At 44.2% G+C, this 20921-nt stretch overlaps 1 protein-coding gene across 2 annotated transcripts in view; it reads right to left on the reverse strand.

Moving 5' to 3' along the window:
• Positions 1 to 20921, reverse strand: part of Adamts18 (ADAM metallopeptidase with thrombospondin type 1 motif 18) — a 131153-nt gene that overhangs the window by 30902 nt on the left and 79330 nt on the right. For both annotated transcript variants that reach the window (XM_075977950.1, XM_075977951.1), the window contains exons 11-16: positions 19554 to 19649; positions 16220 to 16368; positions 8453 to 8625; positions 3450 to 3580; positions 1767 to 1890; positions 984 to 1228 (exon numbers count right to left, since the gene is read on the reverse strand). In XM_075977950.1, coding sequence (XP_075834065.1) covers positions 984 to 1228; positions 1767 to 1890; positions 3450 to 3580; positions 8453 to 8625; positions 16220 to 16368; positions 19554 to 19649 — 918 coding nt within the window. The remainder of the gene's footprint in view (positions 1 to 983; positions 1229 to 1766; positions 1891 to 3449; positions 3581 to 8452; positions 8626 to 16219; positions 16369 to 19553; positions 19650 to 20921) is intronic.

The raw sequence follows: 20921 nt of genomic DNA on the forward strand, positions 1-20921 counted from the left end.
AAAAAACATTAAGTCACTAGGGGTGAAGAATTTATTGGTAGGATTTTCTGACCCCACCCTTCTTCTTTCTCTTTCACTCCTGGCTGCCATCTTTATCCACTAAATACTCCTGATGCTACCTTGGATACAGCAATAGCAACAGGGCCAACAGAGCACAGCCTGGAACTTTTCAAATCTCCAAATCAAAACACAGTTCGTGTGTGTGTGTGTGTGTGTGTGTGTGTGTGTGTGTGCTTCAGCTGATTACTTCAGGTATTCTGTGACAGTAACAGAAATCTGAGTGACAGCAAACTTTCTGCTCTAATTGCATAGGTTAAAAAAAAACTGAATGCAAAACGACCAACAAGAACACGTGGTTATGTGGGTGTTTGTTAAATGGCGAGTGTCGTCACTTATACACATTGTGAAATAAATCACAGTCCTTCGAGAGCAAATGATCACAGGAAGAGAGCAGACCCAGAGGTCTCGGGAAACGTGCACATGGTAACAGGCTTGCACACGTGTTTAGAGAGATTCTGGCTGTGCTTATTGCTTCTATTGCCCATTCATGTGTTTTTCTTTCTTTCTTTTTAATCTCTGGGGAAGCTACAACCTACAAAGTTATGACTAAACTCCTGCTGATACTCAGCCAGCATTTTCTCGACTGAAAAGCCTCCTCCTGGGCCAGCGGATGGAGACTGGGAATGGCTACAACGGACTCGCTGAATGACAGACACAGCATAGAGTGTCATAGTGAGGATGACCTTTGTCTTCCTGGGCTCTCCCAAGCTAGTGCGGCAGTAGAAAACTGCTATTTAAATATAGAAATTTCTTGTAGGCACATCAGATTCCTGCCTCCAGCTCCTCTAAAGAGAGTTGCTAACTGCCCTTCCCCCACTGCACTCAGAGCGGTCTGTTAGGAAGGGAGCTGAAAGGGGGTCCTCTGAGTTTGTTTGAGTTGTAGCCACTGCCACAAGAGGCACCAGCCTCAGAATCAAGCTTACTTCAATGACCAGCGTCTCATTGGTGGGTCCTGGCGCAAACAGGCGTTCGGGGCGGTTATAGGAACGCTGGTATTCAAACGTGGTCCCTGCGAAGGTGAAGTCGCCAGGCCAGTCGATGTTCCAGCCCCCTGTGAGGTAATATTTTTGACTGAGGCTTCGAACAGCAAGATAGCTGGAAGAAAGCTGCAGCTCCTGGACCTCGATGCTTCGGGCCCCGGCTGGGATGGTGACCACAGGATAATATTCTGAATGGAAAGGGAAGAATATTTCTGAGTTTAACACTGAAGATTGGAGAATGAATGATGGCTAGAAATACCCAGGGGCATGCAGTGCCCAGTAATGGGCCTTGAGACTATTCACCCCAATTTGATGAAGTAAGAAGATCAATAATTTAATTTTCTTGTTTTGAGAATTTAGTGTGTGTGTGTGTGTGTATGCACGTGTTTGTATGTGCCCGTGTGCCACAGCATGCATGAGGAAGTGAGGGCAACTTTTGAAAATCAGATCCCCCCTTCCTCCTTGTGTTCTGGTGATGGAACTCAGGTCACCAGGCTGGGTGACAGGTGCCTTTCTCTGCTGAGCCATTCTGTGGTGCATGCAACATGCTTTTGAGGTACAATGCATAGACGAAACCACTCACCCTAAGAACCTTGCCATGTGAGAAAAGCTATCCCTGGTGCCAGGTGAGCTAGGATTGCCTTAGCACAATCCCCTCCCCATTCAGAGGCAGGAGGGGCCACTGCCAGCAGCGACAAGGGGAGTAGAAACAGCTCTTGCTCTTACCATTTGCTTTGTGCTGACTGAGGTACAGGCCTTTGTAGAACTTGCATGTTGAATTATCACCTTTGCAAACGCCACATGCATCTGAAACTGCCTTGGAGCCAAGTTCATGATCGCATCCCACAGGCTGTGATGGACAAAAGCCGGGAAGAAACCAAAGATGAGCAAAGCCAGGGGTGAAGACCAACAGGAGGCAGGCGGCTCTGCTAAGGGGAACGCTGGAGCCTTACAGCAGACCAGGGTTCAAAGTTTTGCTCTGCTATCCTTTGTAAATAATATTTTATTTATTCTTTGAAAAACTTCATTTATGTGTACACTGTATTTTGGTCATCTATATTCCTACCACCCCCCAGTTCTCCTGGAAGTCCCCCATATATCTCCCTGCTAACTTTATGCCTTCTTTCTGTTTATATTATTGTTTTAATCAACTGATTCCAGTGAGTGCTGATTATATGCACTTCCCTCCTAAGAAAAGGGACTCTTCCTCTTCAAGCAAATGCAGAGCTGATCAAATTGCACAACTGACCAAAGGCTTAGACTCCACCTCTGTGAAGCTAAAATAAAGAGTCATGGGCTATTACCAGATAGCCCAACTGTATGAATGAAGCATAAAAATGCTGAGCAGTATACATTCAGACTCCTTTCATGCACGTATATGTATGCATATACATGTACATTACACGTATACACACACAAACATACACAGGCATGTATACAGTGGTATATTATTTGTGTTTTATTAAATAAAGCTTGCCTGAAGATCAGAGGGAAAAGCAGCCACACTAGTCAGCCATACAGGCCAGGGAATGGTGGCAAACACCTTTAATCCCAGGACTCAGGAGACAGAGACAGATGGTTTTCTGTGAGTTCAAGGCTACCCTGGGCTATACAGAATTGATCCAGAAACAGATCCAGGTGGTGGTGGTTCACACCTTTAACCCCACACTAGGAAGGTAAAGACAGCAGCATTACGGCTGGGTGGAGAGAGGAATATAAAGTGAAAGACACAGCAACTCAGTCGAGTATGGAGTCTGAGATTAGTGAAGAACATTGCAGGATCGCCTCTTTGTTTATCTGAGTCTTAGTAGAGGTAATATCTCTCTAGAGGTTGGCTGCTTTGCTTTTCTGATCTTCAGCTTGAACCCCAGTATCTCTTCTGTATTTTTATTATTTGTGCTACACATGCACCTACACATGTGTGCACACATATTCACAAAGACATTCATACACACACACACATATACACACACAAAGTACCCATATGCATACAAATAAGCACAGGCACACATGCACACATAGCACATATAAACACACACACACACACACACACACACCCCAGAAAAGAATGAAGCGTTCATAGTAAAGTTTAAATGCGAGGGAAAGTGAGTCTGGAAAGAGGACAGCTCTGCTCCCGTGCATCGCCGGAGGCGCTAATGTGTGGTGAATGCACTGAGTTGGGTGGTACTGAGGCCTCGGCATCATTTCCATCTGTGTGTTTATAGTGATGCAAAGGTGGCTGCCACCGCACACCATTCTCTATTCTGGGAAGCAGAAGGGGTCATTTGAAAGCTGGACACTTTGTCTCTCTTCCCAGAGTCTATGACAGGGACTCTCTCAACCATCCTCACAGGACACAAGGAGACAAGGCCTGACTGCACACCCAGGGGGGTGGAAATGTCCTCTTACTTCACAAATCCCATCGATGCAGACGTCGTTTCTGTGTGGGGAGCAGGGGGTCCCATCTTTCACCTTGCCGGACATGGCGAAAAAAAACTCGAAGTTTTCAGCCTTGCAGTAGAGTTTGCATCGATCCTCCTCTAGGGGCAGAGAGAGAAAAAAAGGACTTGGTCAAGATTGGCTGGTGTACAAAGAAGCATGGCCACCAGATAGAGCAATTAAATCAACTCGGAAGACGATTGTGAGAAAAGACAACGTTCTATAGAATCTGTTTGTAAGTGTGCATGTGTGTTCACAGAAGACCACATGTATGTACCTTTCAAAAGACAAGTGTCATTTGGGAGCCTATAAAAAGCAAATTTGCGGCACATGACGCCTGTCTGCTCACTATGCACCACCATACAGTTCGTGAGCTGGGCAAGGGACTGGAGACTGAAACACACAAAGACTCACAGAGACATGGGTCATTCTTGATGCCAAAATGCCCCAAGAATGCCCCCTTTACTGTGTCCAGGGGCAGCTCATATAGGGATAGCCACGCCCCAGCCAAACACACCAGAAACCATTCCCCTGCCATCAGGAACTCCTGAGGGTCTCGTGCTCAGAGCAGCTGTAGGCACTCAGATCAGGGGAAAACAAGTTGTTTACAAGATATTCAGGATCTGGAGGTTCACAGCTCCCAACACCAATTAAATACTGATACTAAAGAAATGTGGGCTGTGTTTTGTTTTGTTTAAGAGTCTCTCACTGTGCCACCCTAGCTGGCCTAGAACTGTGTATGTTGACCTGGCTGATTTTGAATTCACAGCCATCAACCTGCCTCTGCCTCCCAGGTACTGAGATGAAAAAGGTATGTGCACCATGCTTGTCTTGATAGCTCACAATTTTGTATTCTGAATCTTAGGAATCATCGCCATGAACAGGATTGCTGGGTTGAGCAGTCAACCTCCTGTACTGTAAGAATTACAGACTTTGTGGTCCCTGAAGTTAATGAATAACAGCAGGTACATGAAATGATAGCTTTGTGTTCTAATAAAACTCTAATTTTCACAAACAGATCAGTTAGAGTCTGATATTTTGGTTTGGAACTGGATCCCCATAGATATTTATACAGTCTGTAAAAAGGTAAAGACTGGTGCACTTCAAAAGAATGCAGAAAACTATGTTTATAAAAACAAACATCAGATTAAATGTCACAAATAGAAAGGCTAAATTAGCTAATTCGAAAGGCTGAAAAAGTACTTTGTGTAGGTCATTAATCTCCTGAGAAACTTATAGTATCATAGAAAAACATAAAAAAGTGTAGTTCAAGGGCTCTTGTTATCTGGAAGGAGTAAGCAAGCCAATTCCTCCGATAGAGACAGCTGTCCTTGGCCAGCAACTCCAGATGACGTTTTTCACATGGGACTTTCCGTAGGCGACACTGAGCGATATCCCTAACAACAGTTTCACATAGATGTGTAAACAGTTCATAAACAGTCCTGTTCCACGAAACCTTCACCAGAAGGCAAAACTAAAACTTAACCATGAGAAAAAATATATTACTGTGGTTAAAATATGTAGATGTGTGGGTGGATAAAATGTTTTTCTCTCAACTACAATGTTTTTAATTTTTCAAATAACAATGATTATTTAATATCATCTAATTTTTATAAATGAAATTAAGGAGTTGGATGGTGTGTGTGTGCTTTCTCTTCTTTACCAATCCCAGAAATTTAAAAGTTCTAATAGAAGCTTTTTTTTCTTTTTTGGGTCCAGTATATATTTCCAGGCATGATTTTTCCCTTTATAACAGAATAAAAAAGATAAAAGAGAAGTTACCCACTTAAGGGGAAAAGATTTTCATTTAAGATAGAGCCTTCTTCTGTTCTTTTGTCTTGAGATAGTCTCACTAAGTAGCCCAAACTGGCTTCCAATCCATGCCCTTTGTGTTGCTACTTTTTAGCATGAAATTGATACAATCTGGATTCACCTGGAAGACAGAAACCTCCAGGGAAGAATTGCTCAGATCATACTTGCTCATAGTCATGTCTTCCAGAGACTGTCTTGATTGGTGGTTGCTATGGGAGGCCCTCGCCAACTGTGGGTAGCACCATTACCCAGGCAGGTAGGTCTAGGCAACACAAGAAAGCAAGCAAAGCATGAAGTAGGGAGAATCCATAGAGTGTTCCTCCATGGTTTCTGCTTGAGCACCTGCCTTGACTGCTCTTCAGGAAAGGCTGGGAACTGGAAGCAGAAGATGAAACAAAGCCAAGCGTCTTTGGTTCAGAGTGGCTATCACAACAATGAAAAGCAAACCAGGACATCTCTCTGCCTCAGCTGCCCGAGTGCTGGAATTCTATGAGAAACACAGGGTGGCAGGAGTGTTCACACGAGAGAAAATCTGCTTCTGGATGCTAGAAATAGAGCAGTTTGGCCAATCCAAACTGTTGTGTGCTGGAGCCGGCTGTGTAGTGTCCTTCCCTGTTCATCAGTCAAGCCCTAGATGAATGCCTGTAATGACAAAGAACTTATCACTTACACAGGGGTCATGTGTCCCTCTAGACAGCTGGTCATCATCCATTCATTTAAAAAAGTACAGCTATTAAAGCCAGGTATGGTGGTACATCGATCATCCTAGAACTTAGGAGGCTCAAGTAGGAGGATAGAGAATTCTAAGTTAGTCTGGGCTACAGAGTGATACCCTGTATGATTTTTTAAAAACTCAACAACAAGCCTCCCAAATTAGTCTATAAGTTTAGAGTAAGTCATCTTGTTAGATGCTGTGGACACAAAACATGCTGAGGATGTACCAAGGCTTGGTGCTTGTGGACCTGAGGCTCTTGTAAAGATAATAAACAAACAAACAAATAATAAATGAATGAATGAATGAATGAACAAATGAATGAATACATGAGTAAATGAATAAGTGAGTAAGTAAACTTGGGACTGGAAAGAAGGTTCAGTGGTTAAGAGCAGCACGTGCGAAGGATCAGAGATTAATTTTCAGCATCTACATGGTGGCTCACAATTGTCTGTCAGTCCAGTTCCAATGGGTCTGTCCATAAACATACAGGTAGGTAAAATATTTATACACACGATAAAACAAAAATGTAAAAGTAGACTCATGTTAAGACTAAAGCAGGACAAAGGTTTTAGGGAATAGAAATGACAAAAGAATGTATTGACTAGGTCTCTCTAAAGCTGAGATTCTAGGACATTCTGAGATTTTACACAGATGTGTGTTGTGAAATATTAGTTTAAGATGTGTTACACTTACTTATGCTGTGGAACGTTTGTTTAACGATGCAAATATATATTGCATTCTTTTATGCTGCATTTGTTTAACTCTGTGAAGCTGTGCCACTTTGCCTGTCTAAAACACCCAATTGGTCTAATAAAGAGATGAACAGCCAATAGCTAGGCAGAAGAAAGGATAGGTGGGGCTGGCAGGAAGAGGAAATAAATAGGAGGAGAAATCTTGGAGGAGAAGATAGAAAAGTGAAAAAAGAAGAAAGGACACCAGGGGTCATTCATTCAGCTACACAGTAAACCATGCAGTAAGAAGTAAGGAAAGGTATATAAAATAGAGATATAAAAAAGCCCAGAGGCAAAAGCTTGATGGGAGAATTTAAGTTAAGAAAATCTGGCTAAAAATAAGACAAGCTAAGGCAGGGCATTCGTAAGAAACAATAAGTCTTTGTGTATTTATTTTGGAGCTGGGTGGTGGGCCTCCAGAGAGTACAATGAGTAAAAAACCAACAACAGATGTATTCTTTGAAGAAAATGTAAAACACCTTGATTTCAATGTGTTAAAACTTTGTTAAAAAAATAAATAAATAATAAGCAAGCACAGTTCTCCTACTATTTTCTCCTGAGACACAGTCTTCAAATGCTCACGTTTGCCTCTGCTTTTGACAGACAGTCCTGGATGCGGAGTCAGCACTTCTGAAACATCCAGGCGGGTACCGTTTAAAGCCATCCTACCTGCTCTGAACATCAGGTGGGGTTGGTCACTATAGTCCTTTAATTACAAAAGCTCCCCTGATGGCAACTGACAGCACAGGTTCATTTTGAGAACAGCCCATCAATTGTCAGAAACATCACACTTGTCTCCTTCTACATGTATGCAACTAAGAGCCACACAAATCCTTCCCCAAGAAAGTAGTAAACCAGGACAGTATAAAAATCGCAAGACACGGCTGGACTAGTGATAGATTACCCAGCATGGGCAATAGATTGTATACTAACTTTTCCATGTCAACTAAAGCAAATGTTTTGTTATTTAGCCAAGAGAAAAACAAGTTAATTTAAAAAGCCTAATGCAGCTAGATAATCCGGCCTGGGACACATAGTAAATTCCAAGTTATTTTGAGCTAAAGAATGATACATTGTCTCAAAATACCATGTTCTTGTTTCTCTTTATAGTTATTGTTTAAAAAGTTAAATGCAAGCTATAACTTTGTTAAAATAAATATGACCAGCCTGGTATAATTTTTGTTCTCTCTCTCACCTTCTCTCTCTCTCTCTCTCTCTCTCTCTCTCTCTCTCTCTCTCTCTCTCTCTCTCTCTCTCTCTTTCTCTCTCTCTCTCTCTCCCCGCACCCAGACATATATCCTTATTACAAAAAAAAAAATTCCTGCACTTGCAATCATCTGACATGTCCCTTCCTAAATACGCTGTCTCTGTGGGACATATATGGTTTCACAGGTTTTCAGACAACTCAAACCACTTTCAATTAACCTCCCTAGGAAATGAAAATCACCAAGCTGTCAATGGGACATTTAGAAATGTAAGTCCATTCCAAACACACAGGTCCGTTCACTCCCAGACGAAAGGTGTCTTCTGGGAAGGAAAAAAAGACTGCAAAAATAAACAACACCTATGAAAGTTGATGAAACACTGATTCAGGACAGGTCTGGGGAATCGAAAATAACATGGAAACTGTTAACATGGGCCAAAATCTCGTTCTGTGCTGTGAATTTACATCTTATCCACAGAGAGACCCCCGAGTGCCATGGTGACTGACTTACCTTCGACTTTGGTATAGGGTCGCCACCGGTACAGCCATCCCCGGAAGGGCTTGTTGTTATACTCCGCACACTGCTGGGCACGGAAGTCCAAGCTGTTTTCATTACAAGGGTTAATGTTGCACAGTTTGTAGATACGGCTAGATCCTGGACAGAACTTGCCACCATACTGAGGCCTAAAAACAGAATTGAGGAATTTTAGTACCAAACACCCTACATGCAGCCACATATAATAATGCAAAAAGGGACAATTGAGGGAAGTATCCTTGCACTATGGGTGATTGTACCTAGTTTATTGCATGATTGGAAATACGTGCCCTGCAGTTTGCCTAGTCCCTTCTTGCTCCTGTGCAGACATAATTAATCAACCACAGAGCTCTTTCTGTTTTCACAGAAACTTAATATAACCTCAAAATTGCAATATCATATTCATTATACTCTCAGGCAGCTGCTGCTATGCCTAATTGTAAGTGGCAAATAAAATTAAACTCATTTGCCATCTCTGATCTAATTTTCATATTCTAGAACTTTCCTTAACAACCGATGACAAAAATACTCTTGCTACTTCACATGTCAGGGATTCCGTGAACACAGTAAGATGTTCTCTGCAACAAGTATGTGTGCTGCATATGCACAGCGTCTGCTAGGGTATCAAAAGCTGCAAATGCAGACCTCCAGGCTCCCTCCTGCCTTCTCATTACATCCTAACCATCTTCCTGCACTTCCCATGCACCTGCTATCCTGGAGATCACGGCATGTGGGAAAAGAGTGGAAAAACCACGCTCTCCAGGCCAGGTCTGTCAGCGCTGGAGCTAGTGCTCCGGCTCTTTCTTTCCGGGGGGGCGGGTGGTATTCCAATTGACCCCACACTCTGAGGGGAGACACTGCCTTGTTTTCACCGGCATGATTGCCTTTTAAACTTTGGTAACCATCAGCCTTCCTGGCAAGTGCAAAGAGAAGTGGGGACTAATTCCAAGAGCTGAGAATCTCATGAGAACGTAAATCATTGTCAGCTCAATAGCAAGCTCTCAAGACATCTGAGTGGGCAAATTCAGATTTGCAAAAGCCAGGAAGATAAACGAAGAGAAAGGGCAACTGCACTGAAAATTAGTACCATTTACCCAGCCTAGCCTACACCCAACACTAACCAGTACCCAGCCTAGCCTGCACCCAACACTAACCAGTACCCAGACTACCCTGTACCCAACACTAACCAGTACCCAGCCTAGCCTACACCCAACACTAACCAGTACCCAGCCTAGCCTGCACCCAACACTAACCAGTACCCAGTCTACCCTGTACCCAACACTAACCAGTACCCAGCCTAGCCTGCACCCAACACTAAACAGTACCCAGTCTACCCTGTACCCAACACTAACCAGTACCCAGCCTAGCCTACACCCAACACTAACCAGTACCCAGCCTAGCCTATACCCAACACTAACCAGTACCCAGTCTAGACTACACCCAACACTAACCAGTACCCAGCCTTGCCTGCATCCAACACTAATCAGTACCCAACCTAGCTACTGAACCAAACACTAACCAGTACCCAGCCTAGCCTGTACCCAACACTATCCAGTACCCAGGCTAGCCTGCATACAATACTAACAAGTAACCAGCCTACCCTCACCAAACCCTAACTAGTACCCAGCCTAGCCTGTATCCAACACTAACCAGTACCCAGCCTACCCTTCACCAAACACTAACTAGAACCCAGCCTAGCCTGTACCCAACACTAACCACTTACCCAGTCTAATTTCCAAAAAGCATCTTCCTTGTTCTCCCTCCCCACAGACTTCTCCAGAGCTAAAACCCAACTGTGGACCACTTCATATAAAATCTGATACCAACAGGTCACCTGAAAGGGGACCCAAGGTTAATAAGTTGATGTGATTAAAATTCTTTGTTCCTGTGGGAGACCCAGGCTCGTCACAGAACACTGCTGGTTCCACCCCAGCATCTTCTAGCAAGCCTTCCTGAGATCTCACGGATGAACTCCACAGACACAGGAAGGGTTGCATGGCCAGAATGAGAAGTTTCTGCCTTTTACAAACATTCTGGAGCAAATGGCTAAACATGCAGTGGGGTGGCACTCAATCAGATCCCTTAGGACTTCCCAGATGACCAACAGTAGACCTTAAATTGTATTATCACGGCCTCAATACTCTACAATGCACATTATGGCAAATCCTCGGCTCAAGGTTTTCTCTCTGAGATTTTAAACATCGGCTGTACGTGAACTGCCTGTTATTATTTCAGCTTAAGAACCATCACAGGGTGTGACTTGTCCAGCCTACACAGCTTGGACAAGGCCTCCAAACTCACAGGTCTTTCCACTCCAGACGGATGAAGGGAAGAAAGCGCAGGCGAGGCCCAGACAGCATGTCAGTGAAGCTTACACAGCTCAGGGGGACAGTGGAGCTGAACCTCAGATCTTTGGACTCTGGCCCAGACTCTCTTCCTTGTCACCTAGGACTGCATTTCTCGGAGCAAGACAGGCATTGTTGAACCCCGTGGGGACCAAGAGAAAGATCCAGGAGCAAAGTAGCCAGGGAGGGAGCCTGTCTTTGACGGCGAGGCAGATGGGCATTTAATTTCATATGCTGGTTTAATGTCCTTGACTTTATAGATGAGTTAAGCATTTTAAATAGTTCATCCTCTCAAATTACAAGCCACGCTATGCTCTCTCTGATCAGAATGCTCAGATTTCACTTTTCTTCGTTATGGGCTAAAGTCAGAGTGGTCAAAGTCACGGCTGCCAATAATTTCAGATTTCCTAGCAAATGTTCCAACTCAAGAGCATTTTCCCGCAGCCTGTTATTCTCTCTGAGACTGAGTTGCAAAAGGCAGTCCCTGCCTGAGTGCGAACTCAGAATCTTCCTGCCTGTGCCTCCTGAATGACAGACTGCAGGGCTGCTGGCCACACCTGGATTTCTGTGCCCCTAAGCATGAACGTTTAGATAAGCAAATAGAACACTTTCCCATAACATCCTGCAGTGTGGCCCGAGCTCTATGATTAGAAACAGGAAGAGAGGCAGAAAGCGAAGTCTTGGCACATGCTCTTGCGTTATAAGGTTGTAGCGGTACCAGAGAATGCCACAGAGCCCGGATTGGAGTCTAACACAGGTTTATTTCTTTGGGGCTAAACTCACATTAAGGGTAGCGATCGACAGTTCTCTGCATGTGCTGGGGACTGGAACCAAATTTAGCAGAAAAAAAAAGGGCTGCACGCACTTTTTATTTGCACATTTAGTACATAAGACCACACTCAAAGTGGGCCGATAGCTTAAAGGCTATTGACTGAAGGAGTTCCCACAACATAGAGTAGAACTGTATTTGTTTTTGTATCAGTCAACCTGAGCACAGATGCTTATAGTATTAGTTGGTTATATGACTATTAGACTCACCTTAGACATGCCGAGAAGTACATACGGACACACATGTATACTGTAAGATTCTTTACATTCTCTCATGTGTGTGCTCTCTGTCTGTCTGAGCCCCTCCCTCCCTTCCTCAGACAGGGTCTCATGTATCTCATTCTAACCTCAAACTTGCTACACAGTCAAGAATGAACCTGAAGTGCAGGTCTTCTTGAATCTACCTCCTGAATAATCCAATTCCAGACAGTCAGAGCCTGGCTTATGCAGTGCTGGGAACTGAGCACAGATATTCTCAAGCATACCAAGCAAGAATTGATGTAGGATTCCCCTCTGTATGGTGTGAATGCCATTGGTTAATAGAAAAGTTGTTTGGGGCCAGTGGCTTAACAGAATGTAGCAAGGCTGGAAGAAAGATAGAGAGAGAGAGAGTTGGCAGAGTCAGAGAGAAAAGGAGAAAGCCACATGTGGGAGCCTGCCAGAACCTTTCTGATAGGCCATGACCTCATGGTAATGCACAGATTAATAGAGATGCGTTAAGTTGTAAGAGCTAACTAGAAATATGCATAAGGTAATAGATGAAGCAGTGTTTTAATTAATACAGTTTCTGTGTGATTATTTTTGGTCTGGGTTTCTGGGAAAAAAAAAACAAGCAGCCTCTGCCAATAAAGCAAATAGGTGCACACCTTTAATCCCAGCACTCAGGAGGCAGAAGCAGGTGGATCTCTCTGAGTTGAAGGCCACCCTGGCCTACAAGAACTAGTTCCAGGACAGCTAGGACTGTAACAGAGAAACCCTGTCTTGAAAAACAATAATAATGACAACAACAAAAATAACACACAGTGTGTGTGTGATATGTGTTTTCCGAAGAAATTGGTGTGCCACTTAGAGGACCCTACTGATTTTGAAAATTGAGCCTGAAAATTATTGGTTAGAAAAAATGGGCCCTAGAGTCAGTTCAATGATTGTTGTAAAATCCCAGCTTCCCCCAGACTCCAGGGGCTGGGTGGCACTAGACTGGGTGATCTATAATTCTTTGCTGAAAAGACTTGTGTTTTAGGAATGTTCTAGAATATCTCAGGATGTCACTGTTAATTTTTTGAATGGAAATTAAAGGGATATCCTGAAATTCTATTGCAATGTGATAATTTGGTAGCTAGGGAACCAGGAGAAATATCGAAGGGTGAAGACTATACAGCTTGGTTTGGATCTCCCATTGTCAGTGTGGTACCCAAGTGGTGCTGATGCTGTGAGTGGAATCCTTTTTCTCCCTTGGTTGCCCATCTGTGAAAAAGTGGGATGGCATGCAGTTGGAAATGATGGGGTGGCTTTAATGTGTCTGTGAGAAAATGACTGAAGAAGTATTATGAGAGGCTCTTCAGGTGTAGTGGAACGGCACAGAAAATGGGGTGTAGAAGAAATAGAAGTGCCTGCTTCAGACAGGGGAGGCAATCATACATGCTTGGTGTTAGCCGCTGTGGAATCAGAGGACCTTTAACCTCTTGTGAGGCTAAAACTTGCTGGCAAGTCTACAAATCGCCTTGCATACCTCATTCTTTTATGAAACAAAACACATCCTGGGGAGAAGCTCGGAGGATGAAATGGGAACCTTACACTGCCTCTCCAGTGAGAAAATGAAAACGGTTAGGCTGAGAGCTACAAACAGAACCAAACGGCAGAACTCAGCTGGAACAAAAAAAAAAATCAATAACTTGACATTGAAAGGGTGAGGGGAAAAAAGCAGCTTTGCTCCAACAAATAGAATTAGGGGCTGGCTAGAACAATTAATTCAACCATTTTGGGATTAACTGACCATCTCTCGTTTTACTTGTGGCTTCACCCTGAGGTAGAGTTGACAGTATTCCAGTTATCTGTGATCTTGTGTAATGTTGCAGAACTCCACCAAGTAGAAAGAGTTTAGTGATTAATCCCTCATTATGGATCTCTAAAACCAAGACATGCCATTTCCACAAGCAGTTCTCTGTCATAAGGTGAGCTCCCAGACCCATAGGCATGAGAAAGACTTTAACTGAAATCCCAGGGATGCCTTTCCTGCACACCACTGGCAGAGCTATTAAATAAGGCAATTCCTTTCTTCGTCAGGAAAATATTGGGATTGTAAGATGTAGTCATGCATGAAAACCAGACCCAGGAAATATGCTGCAGAACATAAAGTAACAATGATTTTGAAGAGTGCAGTAGAGACAGTGGCTACCGTGAGGTATCAAAAGGATGGGTTTTATGATCTGGTATAAATTACGAAGGGATGCCAAGCCTTCCTCCAGCTAGAGTCAGGGACTGAGTCTGAGGAGTCTCAGAAAGATGTACATTTTGCTCCTTCTAGGACATGTGGCAATGCCTAAAGACGTTCTGTCTTTGCTACAATGTGGGGAGTAAAGAGATAGAATGTAATCTCATTAGCAGCAAGTGAGAAGATGCCATGGATGCTGATCCAGCAACGTAAAAAAGAAGTCCTGGGGCTGGAGAGATGTAGATCACTTAAGAATACCCTACTCTTGCTGAGGACCAGAGGAGTTCCACACCCACCACTCACATCTGACAGTCCACAACCTCCTGTAATTGCACCTCCAGGGATCAGGTGCCCTCTTCTGGTCTCTGCACAGACATTCAGGACACACACACACACACACACACACACACACACACACACACACATGAGACATAAAATAATAAAAAATAATTCTTAAGAGACGAACTCACAGGAACTTCTCAGCCTTTTATGTCAATAATTCTGTATCTGAAAAGCTCTGGGTACTTGGAACTAAAGCTATTACTATAGGTATGTAATCTTAGCTATTTATGAGGCTGAGGAAGTAGGACCACAAATTCAAGGCCAGCCTGGGGTAGGTAAAGAACTCAAGGTCAGCCAGCATTTTGTCTCTAAATAAAAAGTTTAAAGAGGCCTGCAAAGGGAGCTTGGAGTACTTCATCACTGTGTGAGAGGCTCGAGAGTCAATTCTCAGGGAGGGAGGAGGAGAGAAGAGTGGCTGGCTCCAGAGCAGCCTAAGAAAGCCCAAGAAGCACCTGGCACACACCATCTAATTAACTCCAACCTGCCCCTTATTTTGACAAAAATAATAAAAAAAAACTTTCTATGGCACTCAGACTGCTGAGTCAGATGAGGTACTATTTTCTCTCCTGAAAGTTTCCTTTTTACTCCGATCTTGTTATGTGTTGGTTCTCTGTTCACTGCAGGTTCCTGCAGTACTTATGGCATGCTGGGCCCTCCTGCAGAGCACTTTACAGTCCTCAGCATGGCTGCTGCCATCATGACCCCGTGTTCACACGCGAGGACTCTGAGGAAAGGGAGAGCCGGTTACTGGTGGCTTCACGGCTGGCAGTGCAGGAGGTGGCTAGGGCAGGGTTGGGGTGTCGGGTTCCACAGCTTACATTCTTAACCTCAGTGAGCTGCCATCCCCCAAATGCGTGGAAAAATTAACCCTACCCTTCAGGGCCTCATCACACTCTTCTTATTCGATCACACTTTCTATGGACCACTGGCGGTGTCATGACCCTGCAGGTACCACTTCCTCTATAGGTCCCTAGGGTGATGCTGGGTGACCCTGTCCTCCTGGAGAGGTTCAGATGAGGACTGTGAGAGCATGTGGCCCTCAGAATGTTCTGCTGCGTGTCTACTGGGTGTTACTCATCTCTCAGATCACTTGGGGTCCGTCTGTCTGTCCATGTCTGTCTCTGTCTCTCAGTATAAGATCTCACCATGCAGCCCAGATTAGCCTTACTCTTCCTGATTCAGGCCAAGTGCTGAGATTACAGGTGTATGCCACCACTCCAGGCACTGAGGGATTTTACAGACACGATTCTTAATTCCTCAGAGTCTTATGAGACGGCGGTAACATCTCATTTTGTACAGAAACAAAAGCTTAGAGTTCACGTGGCTTTTCCAAAGTCACACGTTTAGAAAGGGCAGGTGAGTTCTCTGGGTTTTTGTACCTGCAGCGCCTCAGACCTTTCTACCAGGACAAATAGGAAGCGTTCACCTCATGTGTCAATTACAATCTTCTGAAGTTACTTAAATGCCTACAAGGAAAAAAATCATTAAACATTCTCAGTTCATCTGGAAGAGACACACGTTCTGGTCCCCAAGCTGCTCAACTGAACAGCTCAGGTGTAGAACTGCAGAGCCTTGCTCCAGTGAAGACAAAAGTTCAGGAGACGACTGGGGTCCCGGATCATCATATAAACACAGACTGACTCTTCTGCTGTGTTCTCAATTCCACCCACATGCTTCTGCCTGCCCCACTTCCCAGGACACACAGCCTTCATGTATAAACAGGAAAACCTTGGCTGGTTGCTTTTAACTGGAAGGAAGAAAATCCCACTGAAAAGCCCGTTCCTCCTGGAGCCTTACTTGGGGTTACTACAGTGCCTTTCCTGGTACTTCACTCCTCCACCGCAAGTGCGCGAGCATTCTGACCACTTCGACCAGGCAGACCACTGGCCGTGGATGGGCCGGGGCCCGAGATCTCCAAGCTTCACACACTGGCCCTGTCGACACCACTGCAGAAAGAACATGCGACATGGTTCCCATCAGAGAGCACCGGGAAAGTTCAGGGAGAGGCAAATGTCTACCCAATAAAAAAGAAAAAACGAAGTCTGCGAAGGTGGGGGGGGGGACACTGTGTGACACGGACATGGCTCTTGCTTGCTGTGTTATATGGCTGTGTGGCTGCTGCCTGTATTTTCAAGTCTGCCTCAAAGAGAAGTGGCGTTCCCCATCCTCAGGCTGAGAAGCACATGCTGTGTGAACTGTCCATGTAAGGAAAACAGACAGATAAGATTCTATATAATGGCCCAAGTGGTCAGACAGAATTACAAGGAGGCCTCTTTGTTGCATGGAGACAATGCTATTTAAGGAACAATTCTGATGCATTCAAGTGTTGATCACTGTGATGATGTCACTATCAAAGCAGATGCGAGATATAGCTAACTGTGCATGTGATTTGCCTTGTTCAACCATCAGATAGTAATCTCATATGAAATTAGTAACTTTCTGTCTGAACAAATCACATTCATAGAAGGTGCCCGTTTCTGAAGACAGGTGATCTTCAGTGCCTTGGATGGATTTGTTCTGAGTCCTTCATTTGGTTGTGATCTGCACAAGGTGGGCTAAGGATTGTTTTCTCTGCTAGCCTCCCATGATAGTTCTTCTTTTGCAGTAAATTCAGGGTTTGCTAGCCCCCACCCCCATTTCTCCTCCTTCCCTAGAGGCTGAGTTCATCTCTGGAAGTATTGCTTTTTATTTATTTATTTATTTATTAAAGATTTCTGTCTCTTCCCCGCCACCGCCTCCCATTTCCCTCCCCCTCCCCTAATCAAGTCCCCCTCCCTCGTCAGCCCAAAGAGCAATCAGGGTTTCCTGCCCTATAGGAAGTCCAAGGACCACCCACCTCCATCCAGGTCTAGTAAGGTGAGCATCCAAACTGCCTAGGCTCCCACAAAGCCAGTACGTGTAGTATTGCTTTTTTTTTTCTTGTGTTTTCACTTTGAGCAAGTCCTGTAAGACTTAGTAGAACCACACACTGAAAACCTCTGCACTTTGATCCAAAGGGCTGGGCTTTAGGGGACACCAGTTTTTGTTGAGAAGGAGTGTTCAGTTGCAGAATTACAGGGAGGCTGTCTGACTTACAGCGCTCCACCATCCCCCTCACTCCCATGATACATTTGGCTGTACGACTGCTCACTGTGTGGCTTTGTTGAAAGTGAGCTTTCTCTTGGTTATATTTCTTCTTTTCTTCACATTCTTGCCATGAACAGATTGATCCCTCTGTTTTAAGCTTTTCTTTTGCTTGTGTTAATTGCAATTTCAGAGTTTGAAATTATGTAACACTGTGGAGGACCAATCAGTCATCTGAGGGCTCTTGCTAAGGCCACCATACATCTTTCCCACCAGGAATCAAGGGGTCTTTACTGGGCTGACACGAGACAAAAAGCAATAGCCCATGGTCCCACTAGCACCAGCAGCCAACAGCAAACCAAGCTGCTCTGATGTCTGGGAACAGAGGGAAGACTTGTCTCACCAGGTCTTCTAGAGCCCTTTCAAGCATTCAGGAATTGAAGGCTACATTGCCTATGAGAACTGAGTAAGGACTTTCTGGCTTGCTCAGTCTTATAGGGACACAACTATAACACACATAGAAGAATCTAGATTTCACAACCACATAGGGCTCATTTTGTTTCTTATAGACAAATTACTGACGGATATGCCTTAATCTTAATCTAATTTCTTTGTTGGAAATGCATTTCTTTATATCTGCTTCAACCGTTGGATGAACATCTGGGCTGCTACGATCTCAGTATTCATCCTGGTCCTAGGTCAGACTGCTAGCAGACTGTCTTCCTCTGCCTTTGCAATCTGTGTAACAAATGGGAATTTACAGAAATCTACACATAGGTGCAAGTAATACAATGTATATATAAAATTCTATGTATAAAATGAAAATATCAAATAGATATACATATAATCTTATCTATCACACATATTCCTAGTGTTTCTCAAATATTCAATAAGACTGACTAGACATGACTAGCACTGTGCGTTTTAAAACTTGTTATTTAGGTGATTAGGCAAGATCTTACTTCCTGGCAGAGGCTGTCATGGAACTTGCTATGTAAGCTAGGCTGAACTCAAACTCATGGCATGCCTCCTGTCTCAGTCTTCTGATTCCTGGGATTACAGAATGAGCCCCAGGATCCTGCCCCAAAACTTTTTAATTCAGCGTGTGACACTATAGACATAACTCTTCCTTGCACACACATCTTGAGATGGAAGGACTCAGCTTTCACCCATTTTGGTGCCCTGTGTCTGCCCTCTGCCTCTATTTTCGTAGTCTCTCAGGTCTCTTCAATGTCAGCTCCAGGGTCCACTGGTATATATTTTCATTACCGTTCATTTGACATGAATATTGGATTGCAACCAATGTTGTTTCCTTTGGGTGGTAGCGGTTAGTGTTTCAAGAGGAACGTTTGAAGAACAGTAAAAGCTGGCAGCTTCTGCTATGGGTTCTTGGAAGAACACAACTGAGTTTTCTTCCAAGATGGGAACATCTCAGTATCTTCAGAGAGACTCATCCTGATACTGGTACTCAATAGTCACCAAAGAACTGAAATCACTTCAAATGATCAGTTCTTCTATTCAGATTAGGAGAGTTTTGAGAAAACAAATGACCGAGATCAACAAACCTGCGCCATCTCATTATATGTTGACGCTCTAGTGTGGGTTTTCCAATGGACTTGCTAACTATACTTCATTTACTGCTATGCCAAGGGTGCCTTTCCTGCCAGACCTTCTTAGGAAAAGGAAAGACAAGAGAAGTAAATGTGAAAATTTGTGTGGACAGTCATTTCTGTTCCTAATGGGAACACCTGCCCCCTGGAGCTCTTTTATAGAACATGAAGTTTAGCCTGCATGTGGACTGCAGTGAAGCCCATCAGGTCAGCGACACAGAGATGCTGAAGACCCAAGGCCCCATCCATAAAGAGAAGCACAAGTAAAATATCTATATAAACAAATGAATGAACTGTCTATGTTGCAAATCTGTTTTGTAATCTCTGCTTGCTAATGCTGGTTACTTTAAAGAGAAACCAGGAAAAAAAATGCAGCCACGGAAAATGTGCCCTTCTAAAGCCACTGCTCTATGACCTTGGCACCATTCTAGAGCTGGGACTAACAAGTGCACAGTTACCATGCTCAAGCCACAAGCGGTTCCTTCTGCTGCCGGCGTGAACTTGGTCTCACATCGGTGGCCCACGCGGTGGCACCAGAGTGATTTACAGATATCCTGAAAAGAGGGGGGAAAGGGAGGATGAGACTGGCAATACACACACACACACAAAAATGCTAACAGTTAAAGCCTTGGGGTATGGGGCTTTATTTCGGGATAAACTCCTCAAAGTACAGGCAAGTCAAGTTGGTGGCAATAAAGCAATTTTCTTTTATAGTAAGGAGATAAATAGGAAGAGAGTTTGCGGAGTCTGCATGCTTGTGTGTATTTAGTGAAAAGGGGGTAGCATTAGTTAATATCCAGATCACTGACTGTTTAGACCTAAGTGGTAGGGAATATATGTGTGTGCACGTGTGTGCATGTGCGTGCGTGCGTGCGTGTGTGTATATGTGTGTGCTCAAGAGATCTGCTTTCTGGTGATAGCCTGACGGAACAGATCAAGAGAGGAATAAAGCAGATGTGGCCCGTCCATGTCCCTAGCATGTTTTAGAACCCCTAGAAGCTGCAGGTTCCTTTTTCTTCTCTAATTCTCACTCTACAAGTTATCCAACTGTCACCTGACCCCCACCCTCCCAGAGTGTTCTCAAGGAAAAATGACATACTACACGGCCAGGGGTCATCCAGTCTGGCACACACAGTTCTTGATGTCTTTGTGCTATTCTCACCATCATTGCCACTTTCTTAGCCTCGTGACTTCCAGCACTATGGCAACTTAATTCTGACACTAGACCTATGAGGTAATTTAAAGGATCAGGAGGCAGACTCTCAACAAACAGAATCGGGGCTGTGATGGATAAGGGATTCCATATCAAGGTATTCCAGCGCTGAAGCAGTTATTGAGCAAGAGGAGTGTAGGTCAGACGGGAGGAGAAAGAGGTCTCCATAGAAACAGTGCAAGTCAATCTTATGGAAGGGCTAGAGGCATCTTCCATGCTTTGGGGGAAAAGGTCATCTTGCTGGTGAGGTCCATCAATCCTAGTGTCAGCTCAAGCCATGACTTTGAAGACCAAATACGTTTCTTTCCTACAGCCAATGGAGAGCCACAGCACATACGTATAGCAGCCATCAAAATCAACCTGATACAGAGCAAAAAAAAAGGGGGGGGGAGGGAGACCATAAGAAAAATAGAAAAAGGAGTTGGGGAGGGTGGTCTAGACACGACAGCCAAAGCCAAGCCACAGGGCTGAGACAAGGGGCAGCTGGAGAAGAGCAGGCAAAACACAGGGATTCCAGGGTGAAATCAGACAGGCTGTACGGACATGTTATTTCCCCTGTGGTGAAGTGCAGAAGTCAAATGTAATTACAGCCGACGACATGCTTTAACGACCA

Source organism: Microtus pennsylvanicus, chromosome 6 (genome assembly GCF_037038515.1).
Source record: "Microtus pennsylvanicus isolate mMicPen1 chromosome 6, mMicPen1.hap1, whole genome shotgun sequence".
Classification (NCBI taxonomy): domain Eukaryota; kingdom Metazoa; phylum Chordata; class Mammalia; order Rodentia; family Cricetidae; genus Microtus; species Microtus pennsylvanicus.